Here is a 22,512-nt window from a genome sequence, read left to right on the forward strand (position 1 = left end):
GAACCTGTCGGTGTAAATTGTGTTTTCCGACTGTTGTTTGGTCATTGCATTATGTAGCCTGTTTACTTTTCACACCAGCTGGATATCTCTAAAACGTCTGCATATGTGTTGGTATTGCACTGTGGACATTTTAGATCTCTGACTGTTGAATGGCTTTTCATCTCTTCTGGAAGTGGATTCTACAGAAGTCACCTGGGTAAGCAGAGAAAAAAAAAGTGTGACTTTTAATTCTTGGTTTATGCATCATGCTGTCGGACTTTTAACCCACACTGACATGTGTGGAACGCGATTTACATAAATTTGCAAATAACGTCTTCCTTTAGAAAATAAGTAGTAATGCAGGTGCGCGCTCGCTCTCCATACTGTCAGGGACCTCCAGCGTTTCCACATCATAATTTGTTATCAGTTCAGAGCAGTTAGAAGAGCTTCATCCAAGGTGGTAATGAAAAGAAAACGCCACCATCTACAGAGGAAACAGTTTGTGCGAAAACTCAAACCAAGCAGATAACTTTGAATTTTAATGAGTTTATCTAATGAGAGGAACTGAGGTCAAATAAGATGTTGGAGTTTGTAAAAGTTTATAATAAGAAACCATAACATGGCAACTTTTATATTTATTTAAATCTTTTTTTTTTCAATTTGTTTAATTCTGGTTGCTTTGACTTAAAGTAGATTTTAGGACACTTCCGTCCCCAAAAATACTAAGACTGTGTTAATATTGCACATTGTGTTTCCCAACGACACAGTAATTGATCGCTCTCTTCAGAGAGTGTACTTTGAGTGGCTGCTCTGTCAAAAATGAGACTGGAGGAAAAGAAAGAAAAATGACTTGTGCATCTAATTATGCTGGAAAGTGCTACAGTGGCCCAAATATCCTCCTTTTCCAAAAATAAGTGGAACGTGGGGGAACTGCTGTGTGGAGTGGCAGATAATGGGTGGAAGTACATTTATTGGCTGTGCAGAAAATGTTGCAAAAATGGGTTTGATAGGATGAAAATTTTATCGCCTCAAGCATAATACTGCCTTCGCCAGTGACCCTGGATGTCTTTGATCTTACAGTCATGGATTCGGTCCATTAGAATTTTCATGTTTTTTTTTTTTTTTTTTTTTTTTACCTGCATACAAAAATAACACTGAAGCCAAGCTGTATCTATTTGTCTGCCATCTGTTGCTCCGTCTCAGTGCGTGGAATTTGCATTTATCAGAACATTTTATATTCACACGGTAATTTGAACATGCGGCACCTCTGTGGAACCTTTCAACAACCCAGCATTGAAATGTTAAAATCTGTCAGCATTGGTGTGAGATCAACAGAGGGCTTCGTTTTATACATACATACATACATATATATATATATATATATATATATATATATATATATATATATATATATATATATATATATATATATATATATATATATATATGCGTATGTATATATATATATATATATATATATATATATATATATATATATATATATATATATATATATATATGTATATATATATATATATGTGTATATATATATATGTGTATGTATATATATATATGTGTATATATATATATGTGTATGTATATATATATATGTATATATAGATGTACACATATGTGTGTATGTGTCAGTGCCGTCCTTCCCCTCCATTTGGCAATTTTTTAGATTGGATCAGGATTTATTGGGAGGGTTATTCATTCACACTAAATTAGCAAGAATGTCAGTGCTTATGCTTTTATTAAATCTAAAATGCAATCACTCTACAGTTCACTGAGCTCCAAGTGTTCCTCAGCTGAAAGGTTCATCCAGTTTCAACCGAATGCTCAGTTTGTCTGTCTGTCTGTCACAGATTCAGATTCAGACATTACTCATTCAACAGAAAATGACTAAATGTTTCCCTGGGTTATATCAATTTTGCAGTGGTTTTTAAAGCTTTAGTTAAAGATATTTATTCACAGTTTGGCTTTCTGAGAAATCCTGTTTCCTCATGTTCCATGCATCCAGATGACAGAAGTCAACATTTTCTATTTGCATATTAGAATATCTGCATGTTTGTCTTTATTTTATGAGTATTTTATTCATTTTATTCCATCAGTTTTTGGATTGAATGTGTATGAAATTTAACCAGGGACAAAAGCTGATAATTAATCACAGCTACAACTGCATTTTTCATACTGTAATGTTTTTTTTTTCTTTTTCTTTTTTTTCTTTCTTGCCTTGCCCTTGTCAAGTCAATTATAAAATGCTTCAATCTTTGGTTCACATGAGATGATTAGGATGAAGCCAGTGAAAATAAACAAGGGGGTAATCATCATTAAGTCAGACAAATTAATGTTATTTTTTAAGACTTTAACAAGCAAAGATGTTTCAGCAACTCTGGTCCTCAATGAAAAAAAGATGAAAAATAAAGGTTTGGCTTTAATTTCCACATGAAGGTGCAGCTTAAACCTGATAACGTCTCTCAAAATGCTGGAGGTGTGTCCATGAAATACTAACTGACAGATCTCAGATTAGCTCAGATGAAACAAACGGGGCAAACAGTGTTCAAAGATCCAAAGCAAGCTGCTTTTTTTTAAAAAAACCTTTCATGATCAAGGCCTAAGTTTATTTAAAATCCAAAAAAAATTAAAAGAATTCAGGACGGAAATCTAGAAAAAGAAAAACAACCAAAATGAAATAAAATACAATAATATATTGAATGAATGAATTAATATTGATGATAAAGATCAAAATAAATGGTGAATTATCTTTATATAGATTAATAGAATTAGATAAAATGTACATAAAAAGGCCAGACGTAGCTTGCATGCTACAATTATAAACTATTCTGCTCACCTTCGACCGGTGGATAGGTTATAAATATTCTCTCATTGGAAATGAACTGCATTATAGATACACACGACCTCCACACTGGGTACAGTTACATGATGTTATTTTAATTCGGAATTAATAATTTGGAATAAAATCATTCCGAATTAACATATTCTCCTACGAGTTTAGATTAATAAAATAATTCCGAATGGAGGTTTACATGAAACATGTCCTTACTTAATTCCTCTTTAAAGCTACTGGAGATAAACAAATTTGCTCCCTGTTTCTCGTCTTTTCAGTTGTAACTTGTAAAAACTACATAATAAGTACCTGTTTCGCTGCTATTTTGATTTTGAATTACCAGCTCAACATGAGCATACTTCACTTTTTGCAGCAACTGGAAGGTTTACATGACAGAGGATTTAAAGAGATCCGAGTTAAAATGTGAATAAACCAGCCCCTTAGATCAGAATTAAGTTTAATTCCAAATAGAAATTTGCATTAGGAATTAAGTGTTTACATGTTCATTTTTAATCAGTTCAAAACAGAATTATCTTTTATTCGGAGTTTACAGGAAATAAAACTCCCATGTAAACGTAGCAACTGTATGTATGTTTAGATGGTTCTGATGTACTGTCAGTTCCACTGCATCATGGATTTGTGATTTTGGGCTGGCCATAGTGAAAAACAAAACTCTCCACACAATTTTCAGCCTTCTGCTACGATTTAAACATCGTCTGTCTTTCACATTTCCATGAAAATCTGAGATCTGATCATTGATTAAAACTTTAAACCTAAATGAGAAATTATAATATTTTTTTTACTGACTGTAGCTGATTAGAAGCAAAGCGAATGATTAAAGATAACTATGCATTTTGCATTATAATGCCACAACAGTCAATCTTTGTTTATCTGCTACTCTACACAGATGGCATTTCTTTAACCATAAACCACAGCTGACAATGTTCCCTGCTGGGAGCAGGTGAGGGATTCCAGTAAGTGGAACATGTCATATGTTGTGGAAATGAAAGCACACACCTTAGAAGAGATGAGTAAATTACATTCGGATGTATTACATATTAATACATCAATAAATCATTTGTCCACCACTGCTATAAATAAAATTGGAGTGTGTAACAATTAACTTTTGTTCCACCCTTAGTTTTCCTGTTTTTTAAACAGACTCACCTAGCTTTCTGCTTGCAGTGTCCTGCTTTGATTCTCCTTTCTACTTGACGTGTTGAATCTGACACTGCTTAAAGCAAACTAAACTCTGAGCTACTGTTGCTGAAGTTCATGCAGATTATGTTATGACAGGCCACTCCTTCCCACAACAACACTAAAACTGTCTGCTTCTCCAAGATGTAAACATCAGGGTTCCAATCCCCATGCAGCCCTTTTCTTGACACTGAGAATAAAACTGAGGAACTCATTCATGCTGCTTGCTAACAGGTTCTGCTTATAACTTCATACTTCCACTTGTAGTTTTATACTTTCTCCCACAAAATTCAAAACACGATGATAAAGCATCAAAATCAGACCGGATCTCAAGGACCAAGGATATCTGTGACCTTCCGTTCCTTTCATACATCCTGGACAGCTGATGTGGTTCAGATGATATAACAGCAACACAAAACTGTTTTAACCACTAATGATGTTCCAAAAAAAAAAACATTTTCTACTATCATGCATTTTTTTAAAATCAACAAATATTTGCTCAGGTGGTTATCCGAAATTGTGTAATGATGACACAGGACGTGCTTTTACCTCTTAATTTGCGAAGAAGAAATAAAGGATTCTGCAGGGATAAATTTCTTCCATGTTTAATAAAGTAGAATAGAAACGTTTCTGTGCCAAATCTCACTGGTGCTTCTTTAATCCTTCCCTGAATGGCAGCTCGGAGTATTAAAAAAAGTGAATAATAAGAAATATGTGTCTGTAATGCAATGAGCTTTGAGTGATATCAGCCCTTGGAGGGATGATTACACGTTGAGCAGTTCTTCTCTTAGAGACAGACTCATGTGGATCATGGTGTTTGCCTCAGATGGATTTAGATACGTTTGTTAGTTTTCCCTTAACATAAACAGAAAAAAATGGGCTCCTTGTGATAACATTTATGGCATGGGTGGTTAAGACAGTGCAAATTTTCCTCTTCATATTGACTGTCTCAGTTAGCCCAGCGAGGCTGATTTGACACCTAGTGAGGACTGTGTTATCATATCTCTTATAAAGCTACTAATGTAACCACCTAATCAATCTGCTATTTCATAAAGGCAAGCTACTTCACTTTTAATGCAGGAATAATTATGGTCATAGGTACATTTCATTTATATGGACATGCAGGAGGTGCAATAGAGTCACATACTAATCATACAATTATGTCCAAGTTAACTTCCCTTTTCATTTTATAGCCTCTACTCGATCTCTTAGCTGGAAAGATGTTAGAAGTGTTTGCTTTTGTTTTGTGTACTCACCTGGAAGGCATTTGTGGTACATTTCATGCCTTCATTTGATAATGGAGAAGTGATGGGAGAAGAGAAGGACAGGACACGCCAAGCAGTGAAGGTCCCTAATGGAGCCAGAACATTGTGATTCAGGTTACAAGAGCATCCTAAAAAAGTGCCTTTCCAAAAAAAAATAAAAATAAATGAAGTATAAAAGACGGATTCAGGTTTTATAAGACAAGAAGCGGTTGTGATGTTTGTCAGATTTAATCACTGATTTCTTTGCTCCACGACCCAATTTCACTCATGCATTTCAACCTGTTTACATAGCACAGTGTGAATACTAAGTGTTATTAGCAGTGCTTCCCTGCTGTAGCCTCATCACTCGAATCTAAATTGCACACCTGTCAGCAACAGACAACAAGGCGATGGAAAGAAAACTAGCAAGTATTTTGGTCATTAATGCACAGTGGGTAGCGTGCCCCCCAAAGACCGCGGTACACGTTTGAGAGGACTGCATCATGACAACACTTTTATTATTGTGATCACACACTTTGTGGCTGAGTGTCTCTCTGGGGTAGCTGAGAGTGGCAGACTCCACAGGTCTGCTGAGCATGAGGTCTTATCAACTGTGTGGTAACACGCTTTGTTTGGTTTTTTTACCAGTTGTCGCCATGATTAGTGTTCTATCATGCAGTTTAAAAAAAATGACTAATCATTTAGAGCTTAATATATGTTCACATCGTAGACAGTGGCTCATGTTAGAATAACCACGAACCATGGATATAGGCTGAGTTTTTGTTGCATTTGAATGCAGACGGTGTTAATTGATGTTACAACGGGCAGATAGGTAGATCAGATTACCAGAAGATAACTTCCATGTTAACTGAAAGGTCATCTGTTGTGGCAATGCAGTAATAAATAAAAAGGGGACTATTAACAGGGAACACAGCCTAACGGTGTCAGCCGGTTTTCTGTTCAAATAGCATGTTAATGAATGCAGGACAGCGCAAGTGGCTGTAAACATAACATAATGTAAGTTAATATGCAAAATTGCTGTCAAATCCCACAAATCTATGCTCTTTCTCAAGCTTGTAAATGTGCTGAAAATGTAATTTTGTGTTGCATTGCATTTCTAATGGAATTTGCTCATTAGCTTTGCTTATGCATCCAGCCAAGTAATTGCATCCCCTTTGGTTGTAAAGTTTCTCTCTGCATCCAAGCCTCCCTGCATGCTGTACCTTAGTGTGGTCGCGCAGTAAAACAATTAATTTGGTAGTAATCTCAACCGCAGGGTTTCTGCGTCATAAAAAGGTTGGGAAGGCAACATCTATTTTATTGTATTAATTAGACTCTGTGGAGTTTTTTTTTTTTTTAAGAGTGTGTTTTTTTTTGTGGTGTCTCTTCTTTCTCTTTTAGACATTAAAGCAAACAGCAGCATTTGCTTAGATCAGAAATATCTGTTTTTTTTCCCACCCAAACATGGAACCTTTTATTGTTTTTACAGACTCGCTGGATAAAACGGTGAGCAGCATATTATTTACAGTAAGAAGTCAGCTTTCATATTATGAGGCTGCCCTCAGAAACCTCAAAGAAACATCTAAGGAGAATGTGGCTTTTTGATTTTTATAAATCCTCAGCAACAGAAAGGGAAAACAACATTAACTTAGAAATTGAGCTGTGACATGGGGAGAGTCACAGGGCGCTAAAAGCAACCAATTTTAAAATTATAAGTGTCCAAATGTGAATGTAATCCCAATTTAGATGAACTTTTGTGAATTTGTAGCCATGCTTTGTTGCACATTAGCAATATTTACATTGAGAGCGTCTACAAAAAATCCTAACAATGTGTAAACACAAGTGATTCATTAAAATTCATGTGATAACATCTCATCTGCATGTAAGTACTTATCCTCTGGATGCACATAGGCAATAGCTCATATCCTGTCATACATATGCAAATCCTGCAGTTAGCTATTTGACATTTTTCAGCCAGTGGTCTAATGTTCTTGAATTTTACTCCACAAGGCATATGTAAGAACAGATACAAGCATCTAGTCACTACGGTTATCTAAAACAAGTGAAGGTGAGTGGTTGCCAGGGCACCAGCACTCTTAAATACTTATTATAAGTTAGAAGGGAAATTGGAAATACTTTTTACATTCCATCCAATTGTGATTGGCTGCAAATCCAGTAAAGGTTTGTGACCCATAACTTTATTTTCCAACAGTTTCCTGAGAGAGATCGATTTCATTTCACGGCCGACATTGATTCAAGGAAAAGAAAAGATAATCGTGTCATTGCAGGGTGCTAATTGCTTCGTCAGATTTCCGTTGGCCTGTGTTCTTTTGAAAAGTTTATGATTAATGACTACCTTGTACTGTCAGCCAACTCATGTACTGGACCTTACTAACTTCCTCTGCTTCTCGCACCTCTCCGTCCTTTGTAATATAAACCAGCGGTAACCCTGGAAAAAGTCTTTCACTCTCCACAGATACTGTTATTGAGCTCTGAGGCACAGCACCAGGCCAGCATGCTTCTACAGAGATTGTACTGTAGTGCATGCTCAAGGCTATAAAGGCAGAGTGACATTATGCACATTGTAAGCTCTATTATGCTCAAGCGGGATGGCCATTTTTTGCTGGAGCTTTTAATTGTAGAGAGAATGAGAGTCTATTGATCACCACAGCAGGGGTGTGCTTTTACAGCTTTTAACTGGTTTGGGAGCACAGCTTGTCAACACATTGTGATATTTTCTAAAAGCACTCATGACTTTGAAAGGTTTTGCTTGCACTTCCATGGTCAGTGTTTTAAATGTTAGATTTAGTTTGGGTTTTTTGTGAAAGCTTGCATCCACCATTCACTGGTCCGTCTGCAAACTGTTGAACCACCCAGTGTCTAATTCCTATAATCAGTCACACAAAATGGCTAGAAATGGTGTGTGTGTTTTTTAAATTAAATGACAACAGTTTTACTCATTGAAAGACGTGTTTCCATTGCTTTCACACATTCAGTCAATTTTGGTTAGGCAAATAAAATATATCAGATTGAGCCATCTCAGGATTATATGTCTGCCTAAAAGGGGGCGTGTACAAATTGTCAGAACAGCAGCTGTTTCTGGTCTGGTAAGTTTTTTCTATATTGCATAGAAAATACAAATATTTTAGATTCTTATTAAGTTATATAAAGCAATTCTTGTGCTACAGTCACATTTGCTCAGAAGAGTTATCCTGATTATCGCAGGCTCTAACTACATTTAGTAATATAACAAACTACATAGAGGCAGCTCAGCGCTACATCAGCTTGTGCTAACGCACGGCTTGCTTAGCTGAAAGACCAGTGTGTTGGTAAGAGCAGTGTGTTCTAACATGCCTGCTCATTGTTCCACACACATCGCTGCTCTTTTACGTGCTTAGAGGCGCGTTAGTGGTGCATCTTGTTTCATCACCTACCACTGGTATACTTTCAACACACATGAATGTATGACACATGTGTCATGCCTTGGGGTTTTCTCATTTAAAGAAGCAATGTGTGATTAAGTGATTGCTGTGATTGGATCTATTACTAATCATTCCTCCTTTACTGGGTATGTAGGAGAAATTTCAACAGTCCCTAAAGACAGTGGCCCTTGATTTAACAATATTAGGTAATATCGCATAACAATCAACCATTAAAGAAACAATAATTGTGTTTCCATTTTATCAAGAAAACATATATTTCAATAAAACAACTCTAATGCAACAAAAGGAGGTTTGAAAAAAACTAAAATATCGCAATAAAGATTTTATGCTCTCATAAGGTGTTTTTTTAAGATGTTTCGATTTAGGAGAATATTGCAAAAGAGTAATGGAAACAATTTGCATTTATGTGTCCCCGGACGTGAGGTAGTTGGTCTTTGTGAACAGTTCATTTCTAGTAAATAAAAAAACAGCAAATTTCAGTTTCACAATCAATTATAAAAGGAGGCGAGAGAGAAAGGTTTCAAACAACCGTGGCAAGTTCTCTGGCAAGTAGAAAACCCTAAAAACCCTAAAATGTAGCTACCTTGAATAAGCCACAACTCTTGTGAAATCTCATCCAGCTGATGCAATTTTTTGAGAACTGAGACTTATGGGATAAACACCATGGAAACACCTGCAAATCGCAGTTGTTGTTTGTCTAAACTTACAAATATCACTTTTATTCTGCAAAAATTTGTAATGGAAACACAGCTAATATGGAACTTCTGCAGATTTCCTCACTCATGCGCACCCTAACAATAGCTAATTTAGCATCTGGCTTGCATCCTACCCTTACTGTGAGTTCTCTGCAACCAGTAAAAGTCATTCTAATGTTGACTCTTATCTCTTGTTCTGTTTCCCTCTCTTCCTTTTCTTCTTTTGATAATTTCTTGTTGCACTTCATCGTTGAGTTTGCCACGATCCACGTTCAACAAGGCCTTGTGTTGATATCCACTTCCTAGCATGTGATGCAGTACATAAAGCAAAACTGATCTTTAAACAACGTCCTGAAAGCAAATATTGTGAAGTGTGATTTCTCAGCATCAGAATGCTGCTGGACATTGATAACTCCAGAAATGTCCATAGCAGATGTGAGTGTGTCATTACACAAGTCAGGAGTGTAGAGTTGTATGTAACTTCGTGTGATTTTAATGTTGTATTGCATTTGTAGAAGATTACTGCACACTGAAACTAATACAGACACTTAAAATGCCACATAAAGTTGATGCACTACGGCGAAGAACATGTTGTAATATATAGTTCAGCTAATGTAGTCAGATTATGAAATAAATATACAGTATATTGATTAATTACATTAATTTATTAAGAATGACTGACCTACTGACAATATTTACAAGTAAGAATTTGACGTAATTTGCGGCATTAGCTTGCCATCATTAGAGTTATTTGCTCGCAGAATCTCCTGCTGCCTTTGCTTCTTTCTGATTGAAATATTCCAACATAATAGTGAACTCCATTTCTTTGACTCAATAGCCTTGATGTTTTTCTTTTATTTTCTGTGCTCCATCTTCCTGCAGGATCATCCTTCAAACAGGATAATGTGGGAAGGATGCCGCTTAATGTCTCTTATAGAAACAGTGACCTCAATCTGCAATTTTCTTTTCATTACCGGAACCATTGAAAACAAATCTGTTTTTGCTCTTGCCTGTATCATTGTGCTTATATATGTGTGCATTAAATGATTGTGACACATGCTGATATTTTCAGCTCTGTATCAGGGCTGAGAAACAAAGAACCCTCAAAACACAAAACAGAATGCAAATGTCTGTGTGACCGTTCTCATTTGCTGAAGGCTCAGTGTGAGGAATATTGCATGGAGCGTGAAATAGTTTCATAAAGCTTTAGGGCGGAGGTGTGTTTGATTCATAACTATTTCACATCTGAAATGGAGGTTACTTCCAACCGTAGCTTTTTTTGATGCCATCTGTTGTTCAGATGCCAAAATATTGGAATTTGCATACATCAAAACTAATGAAAAACTAATGGGCCATCACCAAAGATTTATGAATATGAGCTGTGATATTTTGTGGCAGCAAATGATCCTTTGTGTGGTGACATGTTTTGTTTCCTATTATACAAATGCATTTTTTTCCTTTCAGAGGAATTCAGCCAGAAAATCACTTCTACCTGCTCATACTATTGTACAGCACAGACTGAAACTATATTTTATCCGTTACAGCGAAATCTAAGTTAATTTGAGTTTGTTTGTCTATCTGCTCAACCAAAGATCAGCAATGCGTCCATCTTTTAATCATTTATGTCAAAATATACTCTATCTATGTATCTATCTATCTATGTATCTATCTGTCTATCTATCCATCCATTCATCCATCCACCTAACTATCTAGCTATCTATCTAGCAACCATTTCAGCTAACAGAGAAGAATAGATGATACGTGCTTTGACATTACTTACCAAAAGTCTCCAATAACACCAGAGAAACTTGCTAGACTTGTTGATAGTCACTTTTTCTTTAAGTAGGCTTGCTAGGTGGGTCTGAAAAATGGCTAAATCTAGCGCTTAAATGCTAACTTTTTGCAACGGTGTAGAGTGTGTGCACTGACAAATGTTTAGGCACTGGCAGACCTATGTAACTTGATAGGTATGTTGGGCGGTGCTCCCCATCTTTCCAAGCTGAATACAAGACACAGTCTTGACCCAAGCTGCTACCTGAAGCCCATGATTATTCTGATTCGTCCAAACTGCTGTAAATAGGGCACAAGTGCTAACATTACGTGTTAGTTGTAATAGTATGTGAGGCCCTTAACAGAGAAGGAAGTTGGTTTACTTCTGTGTTTGCTGTAATCCAATCATCCTCACTGAGTGCTGTAGCTGCCTGCCCTACCATGCATAAATATAAGTTCATTTAACTCACTGCAATGCAGTTTATGTAAACCATGCTCTCAGGCAAAAAAAAACCCTCCCACATAGTGACTTCAGACAACACTGGATTGATGGAGAGCCCTACAAGCTACAAGGTCTCCAAGATAGGTTTAGCCTTGAGTTTTAGTTCTGTTTGTTTGATGCTGCTCTATGATGCCCCTCAGTAGTTTCTTGTTATGGTCATATTTAAACTTTTATGTTCTACATCTAAAAGTGTACTGAATAAATAAAATATTGTAGTGAATTAAACGAGCTACTGTTGTTCAAAGCTACCTGTAGCCTAGCTGCGTCCCGTTGTTTTCATTTTTTGTCTTAAGCTAACCCCTACAGGTACTTTCAATGGGTGGGTTACTTGACTGCCAAAGCCTCAAGGCTTCTGCTTTAGACTGGAATCCCTAATCCATATAACACTGACCCCTTAAAGCTATAGTTGGTTATCTTGCTCAGAGACATTTCTTTTACTCTGGGTGAAGAGGTTCCTCATCCAGATAGTAGTCGATACATTTTTTAATCATGAACAATAAGAAATATGGTTAGACCCCTGAGTTTACTGTGAATCTGTAAAAACTCTGACCAATCCAAACATTCGGACCAAAATGGAGTTGATCATGTATTTCGTAGCTTCTTCTCCTGGCTCCCCTCATCCCCCTCCCACAGCACATACCTTATAGCCACACCCTGCATATAAATAGTGTGTTAGGATGAAAATACAAAGTAGTGAAGAAGAAACTCAGAAGGAAAAAGCTGCGAATAAAAAGACCTTGGATCACGCAAGGAGCTACACCAGAGGGGAAGCCAAGACAGGATGCCACTTTCAAATCTTGCTAGCTCCCCAACATCACCTACCCCAGCATTAAGTGATCTTGCAAGTATTAGGTCTAACTTATGGTGATCCAATGTACCACATGCCTACAATTTGCCAGACTACATTGGGAAATATTCTACCACCAGGCTCTTGCTGATGAGCTTCAACTCTAGGACTGACTTCAACTTATACAAAAATCTCATTACCCAGGTCAACTTGTCGTGAGATTTACAAATCTCACTTTGTATGGCACTTCACCCAAGAGCAATTAGCCTTCAGAGACATACTAGGGTCAAACTGCAGTCAACAGCATAGCTTCTAGTATCCTTGGAGCATTCTATCCCCTCCATCATGATGAGTTGGCAATTTATAGAGACGGCTCCATGACATACCAGAGTGATCATATCTCTCAGCTGGCTCTGAGTGGCCACCCCCCAATCACCTCCTTAAGCTGCTCCATTGTAAGCTGGGGGAAAGGAAAGGTCTGGAGGACTGTGTTTCACTGTTGCCCTGACAACCCATTCCCATGGATGGATGAATGTATATTTTCAGATTTGTTAGCATTGTTTTTTTTACATTGTCAGCTCTACACAGTGTCCTAAGCTACACCACAAAATACGGAGTTTATTAATGTTTAAGGCATAACGTGCAGATTTTCACTGTTGTTTTTTTTTCCTCTGTGCAGACAGACTGCTCCAGCGACAGCGAGAGTGAAGATAACTTCATCGTTGTCCCTCCACGAGACCACCTTGGCTTGGCCATATTCTCCATGCTCTGCTGTTTCTGGCCATTGGGTATTGCAGCTTTTTACTTCTCACAAGGGGTAACTACACACACACACACACACACACACACACACAAAGATATAGAATTTACACGCCTTCTAAGCAGCGAACCGTTGCACACGAATAGCACAGCATCTGTTCGTCAAGGTCCAACACCACCCAGCCCCCCACCACCACATATATATTTCCATGAACACTCACACATTCACTCTCCCTGCTTTTTCTGTGTCTCATTATTTGAAGATTAAGGATCATCACACATAATAAAAGACTTACAGCTGACTGTCTTAATGCAAGGGCAATTTTTACTGAGTAGCCCATCAATAACTCAAGGCTAATCTGTAAATGTGATGCTCTGTAAACAGGACTAGAATCTCTGTGAGGAAGAGTATATAAATCACTTTCAAGGCTCTATCTGTAAGTGCCAAGAAAAGGGGTATTCAGAATGCTTAGATGGGGCTGGGCCTTTGAACTGGGCTTTTTCTAAACGATTAAAGATGGATCCCAAATGGAGGAGCGTCAAAGTGTTAAAGAGGAGAGGCTCTCAGAAACATTAAACAGACATGTTTGAGCTGTCATTTTATACTTGTTCTTTTTTTTTTTTTGGTTTTTTTTAAGGGGGGGGGACATTAAAACTAAAACATTGTATGTTTTATCTGCAGATATTTAAAGATTTTTTTTCACTTATTGTATTTTTCATAAATGAAAGCCATTATGATCTTAAATTTTGAGCATGCCTTTATAATGTTCTACTTCCAATGCTCTGGTGTTGGATCATAAAGGATGTAGAGATATGATCAGGCTTTCAGTACTGTTTTTTTGCAGTATTTTTTTCTTATTTTAAACTTCATATAGTGATATAGTAGGTGTTCAATGTTTTCCAGTTGAACTTCCTTCGTCTATAGCACAAAGTTCCTGCTGCTATGTCTTTTTATCCTGTGCATCATCAGTAGAACAAAGACATGACACATTTTACAGACATCAGTAGCACACATACTTGCACACAAAAGCACATTTAAACACACCCATACTCTACTCACATATATACAATTGACAGACAGGCTTTTGAGTAAATTGCTCGGCATTTGACCATAAATTCTTATCAAAAGCTGGAGTATTTAGCTGTCTTATCTGTGGGCGTAAAGAGTCCAAGCCAGTCAGTGAATTATCTTGTCAGGAGCTAATTTGATTCTTCCTAGGTAATTATGTGGAAGTGATGGCTGTGTTTAGGGAAGGATGCTTTTTTTTATGTCAATCTTCCTCCAGTATAAGGTGCACCAAGAAGAGCTGGCAGGAAGAGATATTGAGGGAGTATGAATTGCTTCATTTTATAGCCCAATAACCCACTTCAATGGTCTTCATTTCAGGAAGTCCACCAGACTAAAAATTTTTATTCTGCAGGATTTAACACTACAGCATTGAATGCTTTTAGGTGAATACAGTGTAGAATTACTTGTTGGTGCGAGGAAAATAGTGACAACTTTGGTATTGATTTCACATAAAATGCAGTCTGATCTCAATTTAAATCACAATTATAGACAAACACAAAATGACTTAACTAATAATAGAAAAACAGTGCTGCCTTTTTATGTCTGTATTGAACAGGGGCTTGAAAAAGTATGTGAACATCTGAGTTAATAGCTTCTCTGAGGTGCTGAGGTGATTATAGTATATTGATGGTTAGAATTAATCTATTGCAGATAACGCATCAAGAGCACAGGCAATCGTGCAAAACGTGGTCAGAAATGTATAAAACAAAGAAAGAAAAAGCCAAACTAGTGCTGTTTACAGAAACAGGAGAAAAAGGAGCCACACACAAGCAGCTAAGTTTAGATTTAACAGAAAAACACAATGTTGGGAGGATTATTGAAAGAAGCTTCTCTGATGTAAGGATATGGATGCATCTATTCCCAGTTCCTTGTTATTCCTAATTTTATATAAGCAAAAAGATGTACATTTAAACAACAGAACAACTGGAGATTTCTAAATAAATTACTGGAGGATGCAACAAGACAGTGATGTTTGGTTGTTCTCAGCTGATGCCTTTCTAGGTGGAGCTTACATGTTCTCAAAAGAGCAAAACAATGTGGTTTATGTTCTCCCTTTTTCCAACAAATCTATGACGTTATAATGTGATGAAGTCTTTTTTTTTCTTTCATCTAATAGGATGACAGTTTTACACTTCCTTATATTCAGACTTGGTACATGCTAGCTTGCTATCTCAGGGAATACAAACATGACAAATCAGTGCCCACGGTCACCAAGCTCCATGTGAGGAAGGTGTTGCTAGAAACTTTATTTCACGACTGCTCAAGCACCCCAGACCAGTCAGACACAAATGAAGATATTAAATTTACCTTAGAATTGTATTTTTAGAGATGGAATTTAAAGATAGAGACAGCAGCCATGATGCCACCCACTGGTTTGCAGACTCAGGTAATGAATCCCTCAGTTTAGTGTGGCTGTCAGCATATTGGGTGGAAACTATTAAAACTACACATTGCCTTAGGCCTCAACAGCAATCTGTCAATCACAACACAGCACTGCCCTGATGTCCTCCCTGCTGTACTCTCTAATAACTATAAATGAGATCATAATTTAGAATGGACATTCCACTCTATTACATGAGACATTAAACTAACTCATTAAAAACAATTACTAAGGTAATAAATTAAGTGACAAGCAGCATAATTATTCAAAGGATTTGCATGCCAACTAGCATATTTTTGCAACCATGGACCACTTAAGGCAGTTGTTTATTAATCATGTTTTGTTTTTGTTTTTTTTTTTGCTGTTGTTAGTTTGTTTTAGGTTTTTTTTTTTTTTTATGAAAGTCTATGCCATTCTGTATTTAACACATTCATATTTTCCTACGCAAAAGATCACCCATAGTCTCTTACAACTATGGGCAAAATCAAAACAAGATAATATTATCTTAAAGCATTTTCGTCATGCAGTTTTACAAAAATCTCAACTCTAAACATGTTTTTATTTCCCCCATTATCACATTTTCCAGCCCTCTGCCTTTGTTGGCCAGTATGAGGAGATGAACTATGAGTTTTGCCAAGGACAGAAGAAAGTTTAGGAATGATAGCACATTAACCTCAACATTTACTTGGAGGACATTTCCAAGCAAACCGGTTAGCGAGTGTAAGAGCCTGTGGATGGCAGATCAATAGTGTTGTTCCACTGGAAGGTCAGGCCTAGTCCTGCATCGCTGCAGGAGGGAAGTCTAGTCCATGCATTGGGGAACATACCGGCATAGAAACAGATGTGATTAACATTTACTTTGCTACCTGATAGCATCTTTTTTAGAGATGTCTTCATGGCGTAGTGAAAAGTGGTTTCAGGATTTATGTTCAGCAACTTTCCCAACTAATGATGACTGAAATACCACACATGTCTGACGTAAATTGTTCTGAACTTTTGAATAGGAGGTGGTATCGAGTTTGAATTATTGCCACTAATAAGGTCTGTGTTTTGCTTTGGTAAGGCAGATAATTTTACTCCCAGCTTTGACATATCTTTGCTGGAAAGGCAGAGCTGAGGAGCAGCACTGATTCCTTTTCATGATTATGCAAATATGACCCTCCGAAGCAATATAATGGCATACAAGTCATCATAATAAATGAAAATGAATGAGGTAATTATTGATAAACCATTAATGTATTTGTGTGACTGTGAGAGATGGGGGTTGGGAGACAGACCCAGGGGGGAAGACAGACGGAGACATTAGACTTTCTGTGTTATCTGGTAGAAAAATGTTAAATTAACTGTTAAAACTGTTAAATGAACCGAAATGACTTTCAAGAACGAAAAGCAATATGAGTCTCCACGCAGCAAAGTCTGAGATGTTATCTGCATTTTTTCATGACACATTATTTCAGTCACTTTGTCAAGGTTGTTCAGATAAAGCCATAAATGCTTCCAACCATTTTCCTCTCAAGGGTATCCTCACATTCACACTGGCAGGTACTGGACACTAAGGGTACATTCACATCAGCCTCTTTTATTAAAATCCGAATCCATTTGCTTGGACAATCTGCTTTGTTTTGGAATGCACCAAACAAATTCTAATTTAGATCAAAGAAGCGGACTCGGTCTACAAATGCTGGTCTCATGCGCTTCAAGCAGACCAAATACAGAAAGCGGGCTGCAAACGAAAAGTCACTTCCCGCATGTAAATACACAACAATCACGCTAAGAGTCCTCTGCCTCGTCTGTTCATACTCCACCCATTGTTGCAGTGGATTTCTGCAGTATATTTGCATGAGATAAAATAAAAACACTGAAACAGCGATGATTTCGTGCTCCATGTTTTACTAGCAAGTGGAGGAAACAGTTTTCTTCTTTACGCGGATGTTGACCTCTCTTTTGCTAAATGCTCGTGCCGCGCCACCACTGAGAATGGGGATATATTATTCTAATGGTTTGGCTTATTTGACCAAAGTGCATCACGAATGCAATCTCAGCCCGCATGAACACACCACCTACAACTGAGCCGAGTCACCAATCGGACCGAGCCCACCGGACTATCCTGATGTGAATGCATCCAAAGTCTTTCACAGTCAGATCACCTGGCTGTCGCCTAGGAAAAAACTCGACATCCATCATGGTTTTATTTAAGAATGAAATAGTTTTAAAACATTTCTTTTAAAAAAAAATGGAGGAAAAATTGAACAAGAAAGTTCTCTTTAACCTTGCCATGTGGCGAAAACTGCATCTGTTTTGACCCTTTCACAGAGAAAGCCTTAATAACAGGGCTTTCGTTTCAGTAATTACTGTTTTGACTTGGAGGCCAAAGATCCTTCTTTGAATACACCTCCTTTGTGTGTCTTTGCTTCATGACCTTTGAAGGCATGTGTTTAAAGAGTGCTTCCCTCTCATTCTAGTCTTACTGTCTTAGCTTGGATCAATGGGAAATTATTTTCAAAGAACCTTCTTGAGATGAAATAAAATAATTCTCACATAGTGGAAACAAAAAATAATGTGATGAGTAGAAACAAATATAACAAACACATTATTAATCGCAAGTAGAAATTCTTTTGATTAGAATTCTTTCCATTAGAAATTATAAGACGCAACAGTCATAAAAAACTAACTTGAAGACCCTTAAAAGTAAACTGATGTTGTTCTGGTGTAGGCTCTGACTTTAGTTAGCCATTCAGAGCACTCCAAAGAGGCCACAGGGTGAGAAATCTTAAAACACCTTTTCTCAACAAGAAAATGTGGGTTGACTCCTTGGTTCTCCCAGATTTCTATCGTTATGAACAATGCTATGAATTCGGCAAATGGAACCCTGGAAGACTTTAATCCTCAGTCTTAGAGTTTCAGAGTAAAGTTGAAGGTCAGATCTCATATGGAGGCTGTATAGAAGCAAGGAAACTTGCTTTGGTGTTTAGTTTTCTGCTCACTGCCAGTGTCAGGTGTAAAATTCACAGAGCTGTGGAAGCTGCACACAGCTAGCATGCCCCATCCCTGGAAACATCAGTCTGAAATAAGAAACGTATACACTTTTACATGAGCAAAGACTTGAATATAACAGACTAGGACTAAACCGGAGTCCAACCTTGTACATCTGCACATTGTTGTTAAAGTGGAAGCAAAAAAATGTCATAAAAAGGTAATTTCACACTTTAACATAAAAGTTATAACTGGTTTTATTCATCATGATAGTCTGAACGTGACAATAAATTATGTATGTTCTAGCGACATGCTGCAGCTACACACACTCCTAAATCTCATTAACTAAAACCAATAAACATATAAATATGTGACTGTATCATAAAAAAGATCAGAATTCATGTAGTTGAAGATAATAAAACCCAAACTGTCACTGAAAAGCGTTTTACTGAGTAATTCCTGCTTTAGTACTGAATTCCAATTTAACAATGTGAATGAAAATTTAAAAAAAAAAAAAAAAAAAAAGGGCTCATCCAGCAGTACCCAAACTGGAAGCACTATTTAAACTCCATTCTTTGTTGCAGTTTTAAAATTCATAGCAATTGTCAAAATGGTATGGAATTATTCAAAACCAAAGACATGCTTTCAGCCTCAGTTATATTCCTGTCTGCTGTTTGCTAATATAACTCAACTTACCCTCGTTTCTCTTCAGCAGAGACCTGCAGGGTTGCTGTAAACACCTATATTAATGCTGAAAATAATAGCAAGGATTTTATTTTTCATTTTTAAGCTCATCTGTGCTATTATTGTTCACTGTAATCTCAGATGTACAAGAAGTTTGATATTAACCAGGCCTTTCCCTTGCTGGTTGACAGTTTATGTGGTACGTGGTTCAGCTGAAAGACAGAAAAGCACAGAGGAGCGTAACAGCTCGGTGCTACACAACAGTGTGTGTTGTGACTGTGTCTGCATTAGAGCTCCATCCATACACTGTTTCACTGATTTTCTTGACTGTTATCAGCATAAAACAATCGTATTAGAGAATGAATTAGCAAAGGATTGTATCAAGGGGGAAAATAAAGGATTTTCACTATTTTTTACCAATCTCAAAAGTAATGATCAATGACCTCATCATTATTCCATATCAGTGTAGTTTATAAATCAACATAAATGTGTGGCATGAATTTAATTTTTTAGAGACAAACACACATTTGACCCTATTTTTGCAACCTTTTGGTGGTCCTTGGTATAGTCATTCTAATTTCTACAGGAATTATTACAAGTGGTTCATGTGTCAATCCCATATATGTTCATTAGAAAGCCTGTGGTTCTAACCTGTCCAAAATAAGGAAAAGTAGTTTCCTTATCATCAAATGGACATTTGCCTTTAAAAAAAAAGAGAAGAGAAAGCAGTTTCGTTATGTGCATAAACACACACTGCACACACATTATTGTGCTAACGCTTGGCTGATTCTCTGTCTCTTAACTGTGTCTCAAACCTAATGGAAAAATCAACTCCTTACTTTCTCTACTGCCACACTGAGACAGTAAAGCACCTAATTCTACCTTCAGAGGAACAAAGGATTGTCACTGGGGTCATACCCTCAAAGGTACGACTGTTGTACCCTTAACAGTTGATCATTTTTTTGTGCCTTTGCATATTTGTACTTTATAAACACCAGTATAACTAAATCAGGGTCCAAGATGCCCCTCGAGGTTCAATACTAGTACAATAGCAGTACTTCTGCGTGTACAATTCCAGTGAAAATACTTTGCATGACTTGTTCTCACTGTTTGAGGGAATATCTCTTATGCCAAGGTTTGTTTTTCTGCTTTTTAACCTCTTGTCCATGTAGGGAACTGACCCCATTCTGAGCGTATTGTTTTCATACTTGCTGTGGAGAGCTTCGTCTGTTACCAGTGGATTCCACCAGGGAGCAAATGCAAAAAGTCAGAACAGATAGTGGCTGAATATTTTGCATGTAAACTAAATGATAAACATAATGACAGTAGAGGAAGTTAGCGTTTGGTGGATTTTGCGATAACAACAGATAAAAGAAAACTATTACAGCAGTTTGGAAGATTACGTGCATGGCTCCTAAGCCAAGTATGTTGTATCTTATCTTCAAAATTATCTTGATCAATCCATTGTGTGGCCTTATATCTGCTCAAACTGGTCCTCATGCTGCCTCTATTGATTACTCACATATTGCAGCTTGTAAAATTAGTGTTATTTATAGGAACAAACACAAAGGGGAAAAAAGGCAAAATACACGAAACAGTCATTATAGACATGTGGACACATAATTAAAAGCAAGCATATTCTCTACCCAACTCCTCGATCATGAACCTTCTGCTCATAAAACGTCGTTGAGTCCATCTCCTGGACTTGTTTGTAAATAGTAAAGATAAAAAAATCAACTTTGGTTTTCAGTTTGCAGCTGTGTGGATATGCACACCGTAGAATGATATCTGAACAAAACTGTCCAAACTGCACAGTGTTGCCCCGAGGCAGTGAGCCAAAAAACTGTTTTAGAATACAAGTCATTAAGTCCTAAAATGTTCAGCATCTGTACACGCCTTTGCACATGGATATATTTGTTATTATCTGAATTTAGCACACATTTAAATATAGTGTAGCATGAATGCAAACTGGTGGCAGTGTACACCACAGTCGGGAAGTATGGTGCAAATAGGACGGCTCCTTCTTCCACAATCATGCACACATATACACTCATGTTAACACATGCATATATATATATATGCCAGTATATATATATATATATATATATATATATATATATATATATATATATATATATATATATATATATATATATATATATATATATATATATGGATGTACAAAAAGGAAGCTTTTGTTTTTAAATGTTTATTAGAAGCATAATTGCATTAGGATATACATCCATATATCTTTTTTATTCGATGACAGATGATAATGAATCTACTTTTCTCATATGTCATTTATCATTCACGCTAGAGGCTGAGATGCCCATGACCCCCCGTCCTTGACATTTTCACACTAATTGACATTTTTGTCCTGCCATGCATGATGAGCTCTCTTTGCTTCAGTAAATAGCCCATCTTTCAAATCCATTTGCTTTTTCCTTTTTTTTTTTCTGCACTGCCACAGAAATAATAAATAGCAATTAGGCTTTTGTTTTGATTTCTCTCTTTTTTTCTAAATTGCTCCCTCTTTCTCTAGAAATTGCTGAAAGCAGTATTTGGTTCCTGACTTTCTCTTTTCTTACATTTTTTCCCCTTTCACAGACCACCAAGGCAGTGAACAAAGGTGACTTCCCACTGGCCAACATCGCCTCCCGGAGGGCTTTGTTCCTTGCTGCCCTCTCCATCACTATAGGCACCGGTGTGTATGTAGGGGTGGTGGTAGCTCTCATTGCCTACCTTTCAAAACCAGGACACATATAGCAGAAGCACCCTCCTTCCATTCATCTCCAGGGAGTCCGGGAGGAGAACAAGCCCCTCTGGGCATCACTGCACCTGCAGACTCTGAGGAAAGTTTTATGGGGATGTACAGTTTTTTTTTTTTTTTCCCTCCACCCTCTTTTGTTTCCTGCGTTCGTTCTCTCTCTCTACAGACCATCTGTCAGCCACGTTTAGCCACAGTAACTGGAGAGGGGTCAAGCTACAGGGCATGAAAAGGGGGACTTTGGAGTATTATTTTTCTTTTTCTTCTTTTTTTATTTTTGTTTGTTTGACACAGAGGATGTGAGTAATGAAAGGATTCCACGTTGGATTTGCATTCCATTGACTTAAACCATGTTGGCTTTGTCATTTTTTGGGGGGGATTGTAGCTTCCAAGACCCCTACAGTAACTTTAAAG

The 22,512-nt window shown here is 37.1% G+C and overlaps 1 protein-coding gene across 1 annotated transcript in view; it reads left to right on the top strand.

Annotated features, from left to right (window-relative positions):
* syndig1l (synapse differentiation inducing 1-like) overlaps nucleotides 1–22,097 on the top strand; it is a gene marked incomplete at its 3' end in the record, with an annotated part of 32,131 nt that extends 10,034 nt beyond the window's left edge. Inside the window, exons 2-3 of the mRNA XM_079255036.1 lie at nucleotides 13,145–13,282; nucleotides 21,939–22,097. Of these exons, the coding sequence (XP_079111162.1) occupies nucleotides 13,145–13,282; nucleotides 21,939–22,097 (297 nt within the window). The remainder of the gene's footprint in view (nucleotides 1–13,144; nucleotides 13,283–21,938) is intronic.
* Nucleotides 22,098–22,512: the final 415 nt, after the last annotated feature.

This window comes from Telmatherina bonti (genome assembly GCF_933228915.1).
Source record: "Telmatherina bonti genome assembly, chromosome: 16".
NCBI classification, from domain to species: Eukaryota; Metazoa; Chordata; class Actinopteri; order Atheriniformes; family Telmatherinidae; genus Telmatherina; species Telmatherina bonti.